Source organism: Rhipicephalus microplus, chromosome 1 (genome assembly GCF_043290135.1).
Source record: "Rhipicephalus microplus isolate Deutch F79 chromosome 1, USDA_Rmic, whole genome shotgun sequence".
Classification (NCBI taxonomy): Eukaryota; Metazoa; Arthropoda; class Arachnida; order Ixodida; family Ixodidae; genus Rhipicephalus; species Rhipicephalus microplus.
Window position 1 is genome coordinate 64,846,340 of NC_134700.1, and position 20,401 is coordinate 64,866,740.

Consider the following 20,401-nt stretch of genomic DNA (forward strand, 5'->3'; position numbering starts at 1 on the left):
GTTTCGCCTTCTCTACGGCCGCGAAGTTCAGACGATGCTGGATGCGATGCTTCCTTGTGAAGGCGCCGATCAATTAACAACTGACGCAGAAGAATTTGCAGAGCGTGCCGAGGAAACTCGCCAGCTCGCCCGGCTACACATTGGTCAGCAGCAACAGGTTGATGCACGACGTTACAATATGCGTCACAATGACGTATCTTACAGACCGGGAGACCAAGTTTGGATTTGGACCCCTGTTCGACGCCGTGGCCTCTCCGAAAAGTTGCTCAGCAGATACTTCGGTCCGTATAAAGTATTGCGCCGCGTGAGCGACGTAAACTACGAAGTGGTTCCGGACGCTACGTCGTCACGATGGATACAACGAAAACAACCGACCTCTGACATAGTTCACGTGGTGCGCATGAAGCCCTATTTTGCGCGTTCCTAAAAGACCACTTTTCCTGTGTTTGGTGAACTATCGTGAACTTATCGCGTCTAACATTTCATTATTGGTGCCCTTTTTCATTGTTTAAACTACTTTGTTTTGGTTTTTTTTCAATAACTTTGCAGCATCGGGACGATGCTCTTTTTTGTTGTTGAGGGGGAATATTGCCACCTCTTTCTAGTAGTGGGTCGTATGCCAAGGTGAAGGCCCACACCACAGAGAAGAAAGAAGTGCTCGTGGGCCCTCGCTCTGGCAAACAAGCCCAACCGACGCGCTTGGTTAGAGCCCTGTTGCTCAGACGTCAGTAAATCTTGTCGACACCCCCTGGAGTGACGTGACAATATGGAAAGGGGTCATGGTTGCTGGTCTAACGTTCGGCAATGGGGCCTTGTGCATGAGATCAGAGGTTCAAGCAAGATTAGAAATTAAGCAACGTGGAGTAGGTAGGCTTGCCTTAGGAGCTCACGGAAACACACCAAATCAGGGAGTACAAGGTGATATGGGATGGACATCATTTGAGGGCAGGGAAGCTAGCAGCAAGATAAAATTTGAGGAGCGGTTGAGAAAAAGGGGGAGCAGCGTTGGGCTAGGAAGGTACTCAACTACTTGTACATGAAGAATGTCGATACAAAATGGAGGAAGCGAATTAGAAAATTGACTGCTAATTACTTAGAAAACAGCAGAGGGCCAAACCAAAAACAATTATCAGTGAAGAAGAAGGTGAAGGAAGCTGAGACCGATATGTGGAGAATTGGTATGATTAAGAAGTCCGCACTGGTGATCTATCAAACTTTTCAGCAGGAAATCGCCAATGAAAGGATCTATGATAATACTCGGGGTAGTTCTCTACTGTTTGAGGCCAGGACGGAAGTATTGCGAACCAAGACATATCGGGCGAAATACGAAGGGGTAGACACGGTATTCAGTGCGTGTGGAGAGGAAGAAGAAACTGCCGAACACTTGATAATGTTTTGTAAAGAGCTTCACCCTATAGTTCAGGATGATGGCACAGAGTTTTTCAAAGCACTGGGGTTTAGGGACAGGGAGAGCAAAGTAGACTTTAAGCGGCTAAAATTAACTAGAAGGAGGCTATCTGATTGGTGGCTAAAGTCAAGGCACGAGTGAAAATTAAACCCTTCACTGCAAAGTACGAATCCTCAACTTTACTATTTAAAGAGAAAAAATAATAAATGCATTTTTTGGTTCATTAAGTATCACGGCTAGGTGGCGCTAGCCACCGCCCGATCTAAAGGGTACAGCCATATTTCCATCCATCCATGCACCCATCCATCCAACCATCCATCCATCCATCCGTCCGTCCATCCGTCCGTCCGTCCATCCGTCCGTCCGTCCGTACCACTGTTGGTAAAGTGGTAGCGCCAGCGGTGACCCCTGGCGGAAGGCAGGCCTTGGTAGGGATGCCACTACTCTTGGACACCGCCACAGGACATGTGGGGCTCTGACCATCTGCCCCTCCTGCTGTCTCTATTAAGACGATCGAGACCAGGGACTGCTTCGAACGAATACGGTTTATTAGAAGAAGTGAAGTATCACGCGCTCGCTCCAGGCAGGAGTTTTCTTTTTTCTTCTTCTGGCGTTTGACGATGATATTTCATAGGCTCCCGCCCACCCAAGTTGAAATGTGATAAGCTCTCACGGGCAATTTGAAACAACCTTCCATAGGGTATATGTGGTTCACCGATCTTCTTAGAAGCTCTTTTTTGCCTGTGCGAAGGAGACAAGCTCTTCTTATTCCGTCTCGCCCAGGGTAGAGTTTTTCCATCCGGCACATTTTCAAAAATGTTCTTGGAACCTTGTCCTCAACCAACACCACGTCGCCCTGTGAGAGTGGTTTTCCCTGCCGCGTCTTGGCTTTGGCCGTAGCTCCTATTTCCTTAATGTATTCCCGGTGCCATCTTTTCCACCAAGTTTACACGAGTTTGAATCTACTTCGCCATTCGTCTTCAATGTCACCGTTGTAGAGTCTTGTTTGTCCGTCTTGAAACTGTCGCCGTCCGCCTATGATGTCTGCCGGCGTTAGTGGTATTGGCTCGTTAGGTTCTCCATGCAAGCAAGTTAACGGTAGATTGTTGAGTGCTCCTTCAACTTCTGCTACCACAGTGTGCAGCTCCTCTACAGAAGCTGTACTTTTCGATATTATCCTTCACATCAATGTCTTCAGGCTCCACATGAGGCGCTCGTAATATGCTCCCCACCACGGCGCACACTCGGCTATCCCTTTCCACTGAAATGGTTCGAAAGTGCAGTAATGTTTAATGGTTTCGAACATTCTGTTGATTTCTTTTTCAGCCTTTTTAAATGTTTTGGCGTTGTTTGAGTAGATTACTGCTGGAATTCCCCGTCGAGCTGTAAATCATCGGAATGCTTGTAGGAAACTTTACGATATCAATTCGTTGGTAACCTCCAAGTGTACTCCTCTCGTTACCACGCAGATGAATATCATTACATATTGGTTCACAATCTGTTACTTGTCCTTTGCGTAAAGAGGTCCTGTGAAGTCAATTCTCATAACTTTAAATGGCTCTGCTTCGGTGACTCTGTCTGCCGGGAGTGAGGTATGTTTTGAGTCACCGGTCTGGAGTTAGGCCTCTTGCAGACGACATCTCTTCAAAACTCTTTTCAGTGCTTGTCTACCCTGCAATGCCCAGAACTTAGTTTGAAGTTGCGCTAATGTCCCTTGAACTCCTCCGTGTAATACTATTTTATGCACGTGACGTATTAGCAGTTCCGTGAAATGCCCGTACTTTGAAATTACTAGAACGTTCTTGTTGAATTCTGGGCTGCACTGCAATCATCCCTTCTGTCTGATGATTCCATCGTCATCAAGATAGACTTCCTGTCCATTAATTTCAAATGATTGAGTGTTTGAATAGGCCTCACCCTTTATCTGTCTCAGAGGTATTTGGGTCCGTCTTATCCAATATTTCTCTGCATTTGTTACCTCTTTTTCTGTCAGCGGACCTTTGTGATTTTCTCTTCTTGTGTTGTCTTTGTGTATCTGAACACCCTTGCTGTCACTCTTATAAGCCTTCCGTATGAGGAATACCTTTTGATTTCCAAGACTGGCTCAATTTCGGCTCTTCCCATGCATTGGTGACATTGTGTTTTATGCTGGTCTTTCACGTCTGTATTCGTGCCAATTATGCTTGTGGAGTTTTTTCCAGTGATGTTATTCATTCGGGACAATTCCACTATAAAATTGCTGTTACAATGCATTTGCGCTTATTCCTGGTGTAAGTTGGTCAGCAGGGTTGTCGTCACTTTGAACGAATGACCAGATTGCTTGAAGTGCTTTTTCTCTGATTCCTTTGATTATGTTGGCAACGAACAAATCCCCTTTGCTTGTTTTCTTGATCCAGTGAAGCACAGTCATCGAGTACGTGCAGCAGTGTATTCCCCGAAATCTTTCGTTGAAGTGACCTTTTATGTAGTCGCCTAATCTTGACGCTACCACCGCTACCATCAGTTCAAGTCGCGCCAATGTGAGCTCTTTAATCGGAGCTACGCGGCTTCTCGCTGTTACCAGCCTTGATTCTTTGTTTCCATCGTGGTATGCTGCTATTAAGTTTGCTGCTGCTCCGTATGCTGATGGGCTCACTTCAGCAAATGCATGCACCTTGAATGCTTGTACTGGTTGATTCTTGCTTGCGTAGCATCGGATGAATTCTAGAACTCAAAAGTCCTCCGCTTCAGACAAGAAGTTCTTCTATTTTTCGCATTCTTCTTTAAGGAGCTGGTTGTCCCACGTTACGTTCATTTGTCAAAGTCTCTGCAGTCCTATATTCGTGCGTATTGTGAACGGCGATAACAAACCGAGCAGGTCAAATATCTTCGCTGTGGTTTGTAACACGGCCGTTTTTGTCAAGTGCGTTGTGTTTGTTAATGATTCACACTTTTGAACAGAGAATGAAATCATGTCCTTTGAGTGTTTCCGTATCAAGCCCAGAAGCATAGAAAAATCCTCTAGATCGAATCTTCATGTAAGAATCGCCCCTTTCGTTTTCATCTATTTTGTTGTTTAATTGGTCTTCACGGGATTTCCATTTTCTCAAATTCATCGCTGCCTCTATGAACGCTTGCTTTGTATCTTTGTACAACTTGACGGCGTCATCAAGCGTTGCTGCTCCATGAATGACATCATTCACGTAGACCGCTTTCTGCAGTGTCCTTGTCGTATCAGGAAACCGCTCTTCCACTTGTTTCAAATGATGTTTAATTGCAGTTGCCAGTATAAACTGGCTTGGTGTTGTTCCAAACGTTACGCTTGTCATGCGCCATGTTTGCACTTGATTTATAAACCTTCCCTCAGTGTCATGCTTCCACCACAGAAATTTCATTGCATCTTTATTCTGTTCGTGTATAGAGGTTTGTAGAAATGCCTTTTCAACATCTCCTTCTAATGCCACCTTTCCCTCACGGATATTAATGAACAGTGATAGGATGTCCTCATTCAAATCAGGTCCTGCCTCTAAGTTATCTTTTAAAGACATGCCTTTCCGATAATGTGATGAGGCGTGGAACAATACTCCAATATTTGCTGTGGCTCGGTCCTCTCGCATGATCGCACGATGTGGCATATAATAGCAAAGTGCATTTGCCTGTTCTGATGGCTCTTGGACCTCCTCTGTGACTCCTAATGCCATATACTTTGATATAGCTTTGTCTTAGCGATGCAGCACGTCTTCTTTTTCTGAAGCCTTTCAGTCAGTTGCTGTAGTCTTTTCATCGCATTTTTCTTGTTGCTTTTCGAGTTTACGTCCTGTTTCCATGGAAAGCTGACTTGATAGCGACCGTTTTGTGGTACAATCTTGCGCTCGAATTCTTTTACCACTTCATTTCCTGTGTTATTCAAGCTATTTTTTTTGTGATCCCCATTGACTTCAGGCTCCAAAACTTCTGTAGCTCTTGCTGGAGTTCTGTCTCCGCAGCTTTAACCTTCAGAACCATGACTGCTTGATTATGTGTTAGTTTTGTCTTGCTCTGCTCTGACGGCCCCTGGAGTACCCATCCCAGTATAGTTTCTACAGCCATCAGTCTGTGCTCCTTTCTTCGAGTTCTACCGGTAAGTAATTCCCAATAATAGTCTGAGCCGATCAGCAGTTCTACAGAATCTGTTGCACTCGTCTCGGTCCTTTGATCCGCCACTTGCATCCTTAGCTGTTTCATTTTCTCTCTGAGTGTCTGACTTGGAGTGGGTACACAACTGCGCGAGATAACGTCGAATTGTAACGCTTCAATCACTGTTGTCGTTCTTGTTTCTCGTAATCCTATAGTCACTTGCACCACGTTCATTAGCTTGACCTTTTCGTCTCCTCCAAATGAACCAATCGTCAGCCTTTCCTGTTGCAACACCTTCCCACCTATTTATCTTGCTAATCCCACTTGAATAAATGAACGTTGACTTCCGCTGTCTAATAGCAAACGGCAATGTCGGCCACGTGTTTCTCATTCTATGCATTTGACAGCCGTCTGCAAAAGCATACACCTATGCTTGATATTTTTTCTTGCGTGTAGCGTAGACGTCGTCACTTCGGCTTGCGCTGTTGAGACTAGCTCTGACCTTGTTTTCTGCATGACAGTTCTACACACTGACGTAGCATGTCGTCACTTGCATTGCTTGCATTTTACTTAGGCCTTGCAAATGCGTGTAGTATAGTTTGGTCTCGTGCATCTGAAGCATGCTATATTCTCGGTAAGCATAGCTTTCTTTACGTCCGTTGGAATGTTCCAACGACAATTTTCGGTTGCGTGGGTTTTCTGCATGCAGAATAAGCATATTCTGTCCGCTGAGCTATAAAAGCTTGAAGTTGTGCGCATCTGTCGGCCGTTATTTCTTGGTTTTGCAGTTATCCTCTCTTGTTCACGTTGTGTTTCTTCACAAAAAGCCACTTTCTCTTTTAAGAATAACATAAGCCTGTCCAGCTTTTCCTCGCATGCTTTTCCTGTTGGGTTGCTTTGCTCGCCATTTTCTGAATTTGAGCTGTTTCTCATAGCCTCTTTTGACTTGAACTGCACTGATAATTCTGGTGGAATCGCTTTTTTAAATACTGGTAACAACATCAGCGCATAGCTTTCGGTTTCTACTTTTAGGGACTTGAGTGTCAGTGTATTAACTTGCACTCTTTGTACTAGCCTATTTATGTCATCGGTATCTTGAGCAGACCTCACTTTCTCCAAACTCAAGAGCTCATTCATATGCATCTCCATTGAATGTTTGCGATTGCCAAAAAATTGTTGCAGTTATTTGATTGCATCGTCATTATTTTTCTCTGCGGAGTACTGAAAACCTTCAATAGCAGCCGCCGCTTTTACGGTTAGCGATGCTAACAAGTAATTGAACTCCTGTCCCTTGCTCATTTTTGGTCTCAGGGGATCTGCCGACTCATACTGAGCCCAAAAGCGGTTCGACTCTAAAGATTTCCCCCCGAACATGACCATTTCAAGCTTTGGTAGCTTGACTAGTTCCATTGCTTCTTGTCCTCTATTTGATGGCATCACCTGTTTTGTCCTATTGTTTGAATCTGATTGTGCAGGCTGTCGAAGTCTGCATTCCATTGCAGACAAGGTCATCCTTAATTTCATGTCGTACTCTATTACCCTTTCGAATTCACCTTCGACATTGTCTTTTGTCAGAAACTTTTTCATTTGCTCGTTCACGCTCTTGAGATTGTCGCTTATTCTTTCAATCTGTTCCTACATTGTAAGCAGTTGTTCCCGGTTAGTTCCACCATGAATTTACTGCTCGGATGCGTTAATCAGTCGTGAGATCTGGGAGCGAAGCGCTTTCCTTTTCTTCGTTATCACTTCCTTGCTCATCTTCAGGTGGTTAACAATGACTCCTTACTTGTCATTCGTTCGTTAGGATGCTCGTACTGTCCACCGTGGTCTCGTCACTCGATCCAGGTCTATCCTCTGCTCCTCCACCATTTTCTTCTCTGCGCCTCCATGGCAGGTTCACCTTTCCTGCTGGCGAGAAGGTAGTATCTTGGTTCACGGCACTATTATTAAGGCGATCGAGACCAGGGACTGCTTCGAACGAATACGGTTTATTAGAAGTGAAGTAGCACGCGCTCGGTCCAGGCAACAGTCTTCTTTCTTCTTCTTCCGGCGTTTGATGATGATATTTTATAGTCTCCCTTCCGCGGCAAGGCCCCCAGGAACAGAGGATACAACGTGGTAGACTGGCAGGTCTTCCAGCGGCTCTTCAAGGAAGACACGAGTGGCGGGGACCTCATGCAGCTGGTGGCCGACAGCGCTAAGGTAGCAACAGTTGTCACTAAGGCTCCGCAGAGACAGCCCGTCTTGGACATCAGGCGCCTGGCACTGAGGGTGGCACGGCGGCGAGAAGAGCCGCGGGCCCTCAAAGGGGCTCTACCGGAACTATGGACGGCATTCCGTAGGATAGATACAGTTTGCCGACGTCATGCCCGCAGGCGCCGGAAACAGGGCTGGGAAGCATCTGTGCCTTCATCAACTGTTCAAAGGATGGGGCCCGCGCCTGGTGCTTGCTGAAATACCTCCTGATAGTGCCACGGGCAATGAAACAGGTGCTGTCTGTGGCCGTGTACATGGCAGTCCCTGCTTCTGAGCTTGCTCAGCTCCTGGCCGATCAGTTTGCCACCAGGAACATCGCCTAGCTGGCCCCTCTGCCACCGTCGGACACCCTAACGCGTCCAACCTCCTGCCATCATCCAGGCTGGGTGGCCGCACAGAACTAGGAACTGTGCAGCGAGCCCATCCGGATGCACGAGCTCGTGGCGGCCCTTGAGGGATCCAGGCGACGCTGTGCCCCAGGAGCAGACGGCATCACCTTCCAGATGCTCCGCAACCTGTAAAAGGGAGGCCGTCAACGTCTCCCGGGATATTTCGACAATGTCTGGGACACCGGAGTGCTTCCGGTGTCCTGGCGAACCGCGTGGTGGTACCCATTCTGAAGCCCCTGAGGAAGGCCACCGCGCTCTCCTCCTACAGGCCGGTGTCTCTAACATCTGCAGCCTGCAAGATGCTGGAGAGGGTGGCCTTGGAGAAACTGCGATGGATTGCAGACCAACTGGGCTTCTTCCCAGAGCAGCAGACGGGCTTGAGGTGACACAGGTGCACTGCTGACTCCATCACAGACGCAGTCGCTACCTTGGAGGATACCAAGAGCTGCGGGGATGTGGCCATGCGACTGCTCCTGGACGTGGAGAGCGCCTTCGATGGCCTCCTGCACGTGGTCGTAGAGGCTGCCCTAGACAAACTTGGCATCAGCGGTTGCCTCCGAAGCTTTGTGACTGCCTTCATGTCCGTGAAGACCTTCTGCGTTCGTGTTGGGGGACAGACCAGCCAGTCCAGGGTCATCACAACCGGTGTTCCCCAGGGCTCGGTACTAAGTCCTTTCATCTTCAACATGGCATTCGCAGGGCTTCCAGCTTCCCTCCCGACAGACACCAGGTTTCCGGCCCAGTGCTCTGCTTATGCTGACGACGTGGCACTTTGGGCAAGGGGGCCAAGGCGGTCCATCCCGGCCATCAGGAGGTCTCTGCAGGCAGCCCTATATGCGGTGATCGCCTTCCTCGGACGCATTGGCTTTAGGGTTTCTGCCACAAAAACCAAGGCCCTGCTGATTCACCCACTTGCGGCGGCACGGGTCCACGTGAAGCCGCTAAAGGTCAACAACCGCCGTCTCCCTTGGAGGACGACAGCGAGGTACTTGGGCCTCACCATTGACCACCGGCCCACTTGGATCCCTGTGTCCAAGGCCGCCTCAGCCCCAGGTCTGGCATGTCCAGGGTGCCGTCAGCAGGCTGCAGCAGCAAGGCCGCGGATGCTACACTAAGTGGGTGCTGCGGCTCAACCAGGCCGCGGCCACTTCTGTCCTGCTGTATGCCCTCCCGCTGGTGAATCTGATGCCAGCCAGGAGACGCCTGCTGGAGGGGCTGCACAGGGAAGCTCTGAGGGCCATCCTAGGACTACCTAGGAGCTCTCCTGTTGCCACAACGCTGGCGGAGGCGGGAGAGTGGCCCGTATCGCTACGCATGCTACAACGTGCGCTGGGGCACATAGATCGTCTTCACTGTGCTGCAGACGGTGCAGCTCTTTTGGCCCGCCTGCGCAGTCTGTCACGGTCCAGAATGGGTGGTCTCATCCCCTTCTACAACCAGATGGTACCGGATCCACCCATCTCTGTTGCCCCTTCATCGCCACACCTCCGGCCACCAAAGGTGCATCTCCACCTGGACGGCGTTCCGAAGCACAGAACACCTGCAGCTGCTCTACAGCAGGTGGCATCCTGCCAACTCCAGGAGCACCTGGAGGGCCGGCTGCAGGTGTACACGGACAGATTCGTGATGCCAGATGGAACAGCCGCGGCGGCATGCATCTTCCCTGCATGGAGGAGCAGCAGGCAGTGCAAAATACCCTTCTCGGCCAGCTCCACGGCAGCGGAGCTAGCCGGGCTCCACCTGGCGGCTGACCTCCTGGCGGAGGCCATTGCAATGCAACATGTGGCCGTACTCTGCGACAGCAAGGCGGCCCTGCAGACCCTGGCCAACCCCAGGCGCGCCGGGCTGACCGGGAACCTCCTGTTGGCCAAGTGTCGGGCCCTTGCTGCTTCTGGGGCGTCCGTCTGCTTCCACTGGCTACCGTCCCACGTGGAAATATCCGGCAACGAAAAGGCAGACGCGCTTGCTAAGGCTGCACATCAGCCTGGCACTTTCTTCACCCGGTCCATCGCGGCCAGGGACTTTACCAAGGCACGCATCAAACGGCTCCTCCTAACGGTACACCCAGACCACAAAGTAGCCAACGGACGAGCCCCCAAGCTCCTGCCTGACATGGGTCTCGCTAGACGAGACCATGCGGCCTTACTGCACCTGCGGACAGGCCGCTGCTCGCCGCCACGCTAAGGGACGCTGTGCATCTCCCGCCTGTGGCTGATGTGGAAACCCAGAGGCCCTCGAGCACCTTCTCTGTGCCTGCCGTGGCCTGGCACAGGAACGTTCGAGGGTCACCACAGCCTACCGCAGACAGGGCCAACCTGCCACCACCTTAGACCACCTGCTCCACCCGTCCCGTCCACACCTGCCAGCGCTCCGGAGCCTGGCAGAGTTCCTGGAGGAGACGGGAATAGCTGCTTACAGATGAGCAGAGACCTGCCAACCCTGCCCCTGCTGCTGCCCCTTTGCTGCTCCAGCCATGGCCTTGACATCTTACACACACCCCTCCCCCACCCTATCTATCCTCTTTTACTCCCCTCCCCCGTCCCCCACAAGGCACTGCACCGTGTCGCCCAAGGGGCTGGGAGAAATTAGGTGCCTTCTTCCTCTTTCTAGAATCACTCAGCAACAACAACTCTTCTACGCGTGGCGCCTGCCGCGAACAGTTGTCTCTAGCGTGGGTCCTCGGCGCGTGGCACCGTGGGCCTTCGCGCCGGGGGGGGGGGGGGTCACGTGGTAAGTCAAGCGTTAGCGACGCCACCTTTGGTGTGTTATTTTGTATTGTCATGTTTTGGAGCGTATAGTAATATTGTATACGGATGTCCTAGCGTGTTCATTACGATTGATGTACCATTCGGCGGACGATATTGTAAAATTAGCTAAAAAAATGTGTATTGTTTTTTGGTTTGTACCGACCATGTCAACTGTGTCCGTGCACTCCAAGAGCCTGGTGGTGGCGCTCGTCCGCCAATTCGAGGCCCCATTTGTTAAAGCTTGTGTAGCTTATCTTTTTTTCAGGATATTGTTTTAATTTAGTTTGAGGGGATTTGGGAGTGCTGACAGTCCCTGTAAAGTTGTTTGCCCCGGGTCACTCATGTGTATCGCACCGAAGCTGTATTTCGGTGGTGACAATCACCGGGAAACAGATGGCGTTGTGTTCGCGTTGAGTATAGAGTGTCTCGATACGCGCGCCCCCGCTTAGTGTGGAGTCAGCTTTTGAAAGGGCAGATGCCGCCTCCTCGGTTTTGGCGGCAGCGTGGCCACCATTCTGGACCCCCGCCCGGTCACTTGTGCGTGGCGTGCGTGTTGTTTTTTGGTCGGTGCTCGTGTTTCAGCGTTCGCGCATGTTTCTGCGCTCGCTTTTATGCGCTGGCTTGCGTCACCCTGCTCGGGTGCGGCGTGCCGCAGTGCAGCAATCATTCTAGGAACGGCTGGAAGCTGTACCGATTTCCAAGAGACCCAAAAAGACGGCTTCTTTGGACGGCACAAGTCAAGCATGACAAGTGGCGTCCGCCGAATGCATCAGACATTTGCAGCATAAGTAAATATTTCTTTTTGAATGCGTGGTAATTTGATTAGCCAGCATTACTTGGCGCACCATTATTTCTTTGTTGAGAACGTAGGTAACGTCAAGTAGTCAAACGTCGTACAGCATATTGTCCGCGGCATTTGGACAGTACACGAGCGATTCGGGGTAGCGACTCCGCTGTAAGAAAATGCGTGAGGTAGAAGGCTGGTGTATTATATCAAATATAAAAGCACCCATCAACACCCAATTCTAATTTTCTTTGCAGGCTCACTTTGAACCGAACAACTACAAGGAAAACCGAGTGGATGGTTGGAAAAAGCTGAAACCAAATGCAGTCCCAACTTTGGTCTCCTTCAGACGTATGTTTTTAATTTTACTCTGGCATTACATAATGAAGTACCGATTACAGGCATTGTGTACATGCAGCTGCAACTTCAATACGGTTAAAACACAAGAGGAACGTTTATGCTGTGTCCAAATTAATTCATACATTGTAAACGTCTGAGTTTATTTCACTGTCTCTAGGCACTGACCAGTTACACTGGCAGCAGCTTTCCGCTATCGGGCACGAGGCTGTGCACTTGTTATAATCTCACGTGTAGTGACTATTTTACTCAAAGAAAAACACTCATGTACACGGGACCACAATGTACGTGAAGAGATACTTTGTGGCCTACTTTATTTCAAGCCCTCCACTAATGCCCTCTCATAGCCCACATCTGGCTTGTGGCACATAAAGCTCCGATTCGAATTAGAGGTTTTTTTGTGGGGAAAAGTTTTAATACAATTTGGTTAGGATACTGTGGAAACTCCGTAAGATATGCATTAGGCAAAAATTAGTCAGTTAGTAAAGCGTAGAATGAATTCCACGGTTCAATGAATCTTAATAGGGTGAAACAAGCTTCCCCCTATACCAGTGGAGAAGGTTGGGGCAACAACCTTCCTAGCTTTAAGAATGACCTTCCTAGGTTTAATGACCATTCAGATACCAGCAGCATTTGTTACGTTATGAAACTAACCACAGGCTCGACATAAGTTGGCATTACATGAAAAAATTTATAAATACATACGTTTCTGCTTGCAGCGCTGCCCAAGGAACGAAGACCACCAAAGGAAAGAACTGTGCCCGCACCCTCCGGTGGAGAGACCAGCAAGTCTGCTCCGGGGCTACGTCAATCTCCAGCTACAGTTGAGATACCGCGCGAGGAGGCCCCACTAAGCCATGCAGTTCATGAGCCTTCACTGGAAGGAATGTCGCGTTATGGACACGACGCCACGGAACTCAGCGACGCCGCAGTGAAACTGTCAGCAAACTCTAGTTATTCACATTCAGGAGAAGCCAATGATGCGGCTATTGAAACATCAAATGGTACTGGTGAAACGTCAAATGCTACGGCAGAATCAGCAGAACAGAAGAAGAATGCTGACCTTACAAGAAAGTATACTGAACTTTAGCAGCATCATGCTACTGCCAAGAACACAATCCAAAGTCTCAAGAAAAAAGTGCAAAAAGTTGAGAGTGACCCAACAAATATTTCGCAAAATTTGAAATTTCTGAATGATGATCAAGTTCGCGCTCTCTTAAGAGCAGCAGCTTGGGAAACTCTTCGTCTCCGCACACCATCAAGCAAGGCCTTCGAATTAAATTTTTTTATTTTATTTCTTTATTTTTGACACAAATGTATTGGTAAACAATGTTTACTTAGCATGTATTCTCTCGTGTTACATATTCTTTGTTACTTCTGTGCAAAGAACCTTTTCTAGTTATATCCCTAGGTATTCTTTCAAATTCTCATTGAGCTATGAACTTATCGAGCTTTTTGTGCATCTTTACATCCTAGATTTAAAACTTTTTTTGGTATGTTGCAAACAATATGCTTTGTATTTGTTGTTTAATATTTATGTATAACCGGTACAGAGGCCTTTTGTCAGGTATTGTTATACCTTTAGCTTCTGTACCTTTCTTGGTGTAATTCAAGAAAAATAAAGAATCTGAATCTGAATACTGCCCCTCTGCACTTCATCATGTGTACAATATGTATAACGCAATTTATGATAAACGGGCAAAGTATAAACTTAGCAAAAGAAGCCGTCATAACCACGCTTTGGTAGATTCGCAACACTAAAATTAGCGTTTTGTTATATATCTACTGCTGCTTCTGGCACGCATATGACTGTTTTAAACAATTATTTGCGTATTTGGAATGCAGAGTTTACAAGGCAAATAATTAAGTGTTTAGACTTGCCAGAACTCTCGTTTGTGGCCGAAGGAAGAGGATTCGTTTTAAATATAATGAAGTCTATACGTCAGCCTATAGTGCACAACACATTCACAGGCCGTCAGTTCATATTGCCACGTGCATAGCTGCATTTAGCGGCGAGATAGCAACGACAACGAAGAACGCGGATTTGCTCGAGAGACGCAGCGCAGGCGAGTGAAGAAGACGACAATCTTAGCGGCCTTCTCTGAGAGCGTCTCTACAAGCCTCCACTGTCCGCGTTTTTAAATAAACCCCCTGTAATTTATAACCCGCGACACTGGTGGAGGAGCTGGGTACTACCACCTCATGATTAGCACCCCTGTGAGAGGCCCCGAGTCCAGCCCTACGAGACAGCCACGCGTGGAGATGCCTGTGCACCGCTCAAGTCGTCGCCTTCAAGGTCTTGAACCAGAATTTGGCCTTTTAAAGGGAGAAACACCTTCGACAGCCACCCCTATTCAAGAAATGGCAAGGTGTCCTGCACAGGTGACGGTCCAGAATATGCGCATTCCTGAACCATTTCATGGCCGGCCGAACGAAGATACGCAAGACTAACCTGAGCAGTTTAAACGGGTAGCTAAATCGAACTACTGGAGTCTCGATGGAAAGCTCTTCCACGTATACTTCGCCCTTGAAAACGGCACGAAGACGTGGTTTATAAACCGGGAGGCAACATTGACGACATGGGAGGAGTTTTGTCGTCGGTTTCTTGACACCTTCGGTAACGCGGACCGGTGCGAAAACGCACAACGCCTTCTTGAAGGACACACCCAACAGCTGCATGAAAGCTTCGCCATGTTTGCTGAGGATATGGTGCATCTGTGCCACCGCGCGGACCCCAACATGCCCGAGGCTCGAAAGCTAAGCCATCTCATGAGGGGCGTCAAAGAGCAGCTATTTGTTAGTGTTGTGCGCAATCCGCCGACAACAGTGGACGAGTTCACCAGGGAGGCCACAGCAATAGAGCGTGCGCTGCCGCAACGGTACCGACAGTCTGATCGCCCGACCACCGGCGCAGCTGAAGGTGCCGTTGAACTTACCGCAAACGACGAGTTTTCTCTACGCCACCTGATTAGACAGATCGTGCGTGAGGAGATAGCAAAGGAGAACGCAAAATACACATTGCAGTCACAGGCGCCCCCGCAGCAGGAGTCCACGGTAGCCTCCGTCACTGAAGTCGATCGCCATGAACTTCGACAAGCGTTTGCCTCTCCTCAGCAATATTCCGCTCCACTGCACCGTCCAAACTCGTGTACCTATGCAGACGCTGTGCGTCGGCCATTGGCTCCAGAAGTATCCTACCAGCCGAACGGATACAGCTATGCAGACGCTGTTCGTCTACCCACGCCCATGCCAACGCTGAAGTACCTCGAACCGTATCCTGTGGCAGCCTGGGCTCAGCAGGATTCTGTCAGGCGACCCTATATGCGGAAGACCGACATATGGCGCACTGCGGATCGCCGACCACTCTGCTACAACTGTGGAGAGCCAGGGCACATTTACCGTTTTTGCCCACATCGCCGAGCTGAATACCGCGGAAGTGCACCTACAGCTACGCGCCGACAGTTCGACGAAAGCCATGCCCCCATCAACGACGACCAGCCTGGCAGGCGGGAAGGCTCTTCTACCTTCCGAACGCGCTCACCATCCCCGGCTCGCTTTGGTTCACCAAGCCGCCGTAGTTTTGCTGACGCCGTCAGAGGTCGGTTTCCTAGCCCACAGCGGGGAAACTGAAAGCAGCGACCTTTGGGGGTAAGGTTGCAAGCTGTCGAATTGGCGAAAATCCCCCACTACTGCCGAAACACGTAAGAGATGACGATGAAGACTCCGCCGAGAAAACTGTGACTGCCGACCTCGCTGTGACCATTGACGGCGTTGAAGTGACGGCCTTAGTCGATACGGGTGCAGACTTCTCCATAATGAGTGAACGATTGGCAGACGAACTTAAGAAAGTCAGGATGAAATGGACGGGCCCTTATATCTGAAGTGCTGGAGGCCAGATAATGACTCCCACCGGAAAATGTACAGCAAGACTCACGATTGAGAATGTGGCTTTTGTAACCACATTTCTGATCCTACCGGAGTGCTGCAAACCTATGATACTGGGAATGGACTTCTTAAGAGAGTACGGTGCTGTGGTCAACATACGCGATGGTGTGATCACATTCGCCGCTGACAAGTCTGTGACTCAAGATCCAGACCAAGAACCCAGGGTGTTACGTGTGGTTGACGACGACGTCTGCGTGCCACCACTGTCATGTAGTCTTGTTTCCGTGTGCTGCGACGTGCACTGTAATGAAGACGCCATAGCCGAACGCATCACAGCCCTTCTTTTTCACCAAGGCATCGCAGTCACTTGCGGCATCGTCAGCTTAGTGGATGGGCGCGCAGAGGTGCTTCTGACCAACTTCACGAATGAGCACTGGCACATCGGTAAAGGCATGGCTGTGGCGTACCTCGAAGAGCTCGACTACTCTCACGACTGTCTTCTAATGCAAGGGGAAGACACAGCTCAATCACCTCCCCATACACCACCTGTTGATATCGGTCCGAGTCTAACACCGACTGAAAGATGCCGTCTTATGGAGCTGCTCGGCCAGTTCAAGGACTGCTTCTCATCGACATCACGAGTGGGTCGAACGCCTCTGACTAAGCATCGCATCATTACGGAAGACACAGCAAGACCGATCCGACAGAACCCATATCGCGTCGCTCAAAAAGAACGTGAGGTGATCCAGCAGCAAGTCAAGAAGATGCTAGAGGATGATGAAATCCAACCATCAAAGAGTCCTTGGGCATCGCCAGTGGTACTCATGAAAAAGAAAGATGGCAGCTTGCGTTTCTGCATCAATTATCGTAAGCTGAACCATGTTACAAAAAAGACGTTTATCCATTACCACGGATCGATGATTCTTTAGACAGGCTACGGCATGCGCGCCACTTCTCGTCAATGGACCTTAAAGTTGGATACTGGCAAATAGAAGTGGATGAGCGCGACCGAGAAAAGACCGTCTTCGTGACGCCAGGCGGGCTTTATGAATTCAGAGTCCTCCCTTTCGGTCTATGCTCAGCCCCAGCCACGTTTCAGAGACTAATGAATACCATTCTGTCCGGCCTGAAATGGAAGACATGCCTTGTGTACCTCCACAACGTGATCGTTTTTCGGCCACGTTTGAAGAGCACCTAAAGCGGCTACTGTCATTCCTTCAAGCTATACGGTCCACTGGACTCACACTCAAACCGAAAAAATGCCACTTCGGCTTCGAAGAACTCCAGTTCCTGGGACACGTGATCAGTCGCGAAGGTGTGAAGCCTCACCCAGATAAAACGGCAGCCGTCGCAAAGTTCGCAAGGCCTGTTGATAAGAAAGCGGTCAGGCGTTTTTCTGGGTCTCTGCGCCTACTACCGGCGATTTAAAGCAAGCTTTGCACACATCGCCTTTCCACTCACCCGCCTTTCAAGGGAAGACATTGCACTTGTATGGGGTGATGAGCAAAAAGCTTCGTTCAACGAGCTGCGACAGCGTCTACAAAGTCCACCTCTCCTCGCTCACTTCGACGAGAATGCACCAACAGCCATCCATACAGACGCCAGCAATGTGGGCCTCGGTGCTGTTCTTGTCCAATGCCAAGATGGTGTGGAGAGAGTGGTCGCCTACGCTAGCAGAACGTTGACACGCGCCGAGTCCAACTACTCAACAACGGAGAAGGAGTGTCTGGCCGTCGTTTGGGCAGTTGCGAAGTTCCGCCATTACTTATATGGCCGCGCTTTCCAAGTCGTAAGCGATCATCACTCTCTTTGTTGGTTGACCAACATGAAAGACCCATCTGGACGTTTAGCACGATGGAGCTTACGGCTCCGAGAGTACGACATGGCCGTAGTCCGGAAGGCAACACTTAGACGCCGACTGTTTGTCAAGGTTACCGATTGAATCACCGGCTATAGAGGATGATGATTTTCCAGGTTTTTTAGGAGTTGTTGATGCAGCTATCATTTCTCGGCAACAACAAGGTGATCGAGAGCTCAACTCGCTTATAGAATTCTTGCACGGACGAGCCGCCAATGCACCAAGAGTGTTTTCGAAGAACTTATCGTCATTCTGTTTACGGGACGGAGTTCTGTACAAAAAGAACTTTTCATCGACAGGTAGAAGCTATCTGCTGGTAGTTCCTGGAGCTCTCCGCAGCGAAATTTTACAAGCCTGCCATGACGAGGCCACTGCAGGCCACCTCGGTTTCACAAGAACACTGACACGCATCAAAGAAAAATATTACTGGCCAAGAATCGCAGCAGAGGTTAAACATTACGGCAGAACATGCATTGACTGTCAGTGGCGCAAGGTACCACCTGTCAAACTCGCTGGGCTATTACTTTTTGTGCCCGTGCCAGAAACCCCGTTTTCTAAAATCGGAATGGATCTGCTGGGCCCATTCCCAACATTGGACAGCGGCCACAAATGGGTTATAGTGGCGACGGACTACCTCGCACGATACGCGGAGACCAAGGCAATCGCGAGTGGCACTGCAGCTGAAGCGGCCCAGTTCTTCATTGAGAACATTGTCCTGAGACATGGTGCTCCAGCTGTCGTCATAACAGACAAAGGCACCACGTTTACAGCCGAGCTTTTGCGTACTGTGCTTACGCTCAGTGGCACAGCGCATAGGAAGACGACAGCTTACCACCCACAAACTAATGGGCTTACAGATCGACTTAACAAGACAATCGCTGACATGCTTTGCATGTACGTCGACGTGGAACAAAAGAATTGGGACCGAATGTTGCCGTACATCACATTCGCGTATAATACGGCGCGCCAGGAAACAACAAAGATGACACCGTTCGCACTAATTCATGGCAGAGAAGTTACGACAATGCTTGACGCCATGCTGCCTTACGATTACAATGATTCAGAGACAGACGCCGTAGACTTCACTGAGCGCGCCGAGGAAGCAAGGCAGCTTGCCCGCGCCAGAATAATGAACCAGCAGCAACTCGACGCCCAACGGTACAACCTTCGCCATCGATTCGTCATTTATCAACCAGTAGATAGAGTCTGGGTTTGGTTTCCTGTACGACGAAGAGGCCTCTCAGAGAAACTCCTACGCCGATACATCGGACCCTACAAGGTTTTGCGCCGCCTTAGTGACGTGACGTACGAAGTCGTGCCCGACGCCTCCTCCTGTTCGAAACGTCGCCAGCATCTGCCTGAGACAGTGCACGTGGTCCGCATGAAACTTTACCACTCTCAGTGATGTAAACACCCGCTGGCTGCATCTCTACCTGTTGAGCATCGGTACGACGCTCACTCTGGCGGGAGGGTAATGCCACGTGCATAGCTGCATTTAGCGGCGAGACAGCAACGACAACAAAGAACGCGGATTTGCTCGAGAGGCGCAGCGCAAGCGAGTGAAGAAGACGACAATCTTAGCGGCCTTCTCTGAGAGCGTCTCTACAAGCCTCCACTGTCCGTGTTTTTAAATAAACCCCCTGTAATTTATAACCCGCGACAATTTGAAATACATCGTTCCCTTAGTAAACATATAGGTAACAGCAGCACTAAAAGCTGTTCAAGGTTCAAAAAGAAAAGAAAAGGAAAAAAAAAACTCACAGAGCGCGCTTATTTCTGCACGTTTCCGCGCACCGCAAGCGCCTTGTATAGCGCCTTTCGCATGCTGTCTAGCTGCGGCGGGAGGCGCAATGGCGGCCGTCGTAGCGGACGACGTGCCTGTCCTCACCCTCAGTGGAGCGCGGGGCATCAAGGCACCCTAGTTGAGTACCACTGTTAGTAGAGTGGTAGCACTGGCGGTGACTACTGGCGGAAGGCAGGTCTTGGTGGCGGGCGAGAGTTAAGCGAGTCTCTTCTGCGCGTGGCGGCTGCTCCGAACGATTGTCTCTAGCGTGGGTCGCGTGGCACTGCGGGACTGCGCGCCGGCGGGCCCACGTGGTAAGTCAAGCGTTGGCGATGCCGCCTTGGGTGTGTTATTGTGTTTGTCGTGTTATTGTTTAACAATGTTCTAGCGTATTACATAACGAGTTATGCACCAATTCAGCTTATGATATCGTCGTTTAAATTAGTCAAATAAATGTGTATGTATGTTATTTGGTTTGTACCAACCGTGTCTACTGTGTCCGTTCACTCTAAGAGTGTGGCGTGGCGCTAGCTCGCCAATTCGAGACGCCACACTGGCTGCCCAATGTAGAGCTTTTGTAGTACCGGACGGCAGTTTTTGCGATTCGGTAGCGGCTTTTGTTAGAGCCGGGTTAGAGTAGGCCTAGGGGGGACTTCTTTGCTAGCGTCAGTGGTGTGCTTTGTTGAGAAGCGAGGAGATTGGTTTTGTAACGTGTTTGAATTTGTCGGCATGTTTACTGTTTATTTTTTCTTGCTTGCAAGTGTTGTTCTTTTTTGTTGGTGTTAGTTTTGAAAACCATTGTTGAATTGCGACGAGAGCCGTGCGGTCTGCATCTTGGG

At 49.6% G+C, this 20,401-nt stretch overlaps 1 protein-coding gene across 2 annotated transcripts in view; it reads left to right on the forward strand.

The window, feature by feature from the left end:
- The window catches only part of LOC142772144 (uncharacterized), a 54,048-nt gene extending 34,057 nt beyond the window's left edge, over positions 1–19,991 (forward strand). For both annotated transcript variants that reach the window (XM_075874307.1, XM_075874352.1), the window contains exons 2-3: positions 11,937–12,030; positions 12,756–19,991. In XM_075874307.1, the coding sequence (XP_075730422.1) occupies positions 14,728–15,666 (939 nt within the window). In that variant the 5' untranslated portion in view covers positions 11,937–12,030; positions 12,756–14,727 and the 3' untranslated portion in view covers positions 15,667–19,991. The remainder of the gene's footprint in view (positions 1–11,936; positions 12,031–12,755) is intronic.
- Positions 19,992–20,401: the final 410 nt, after the last annotated feature.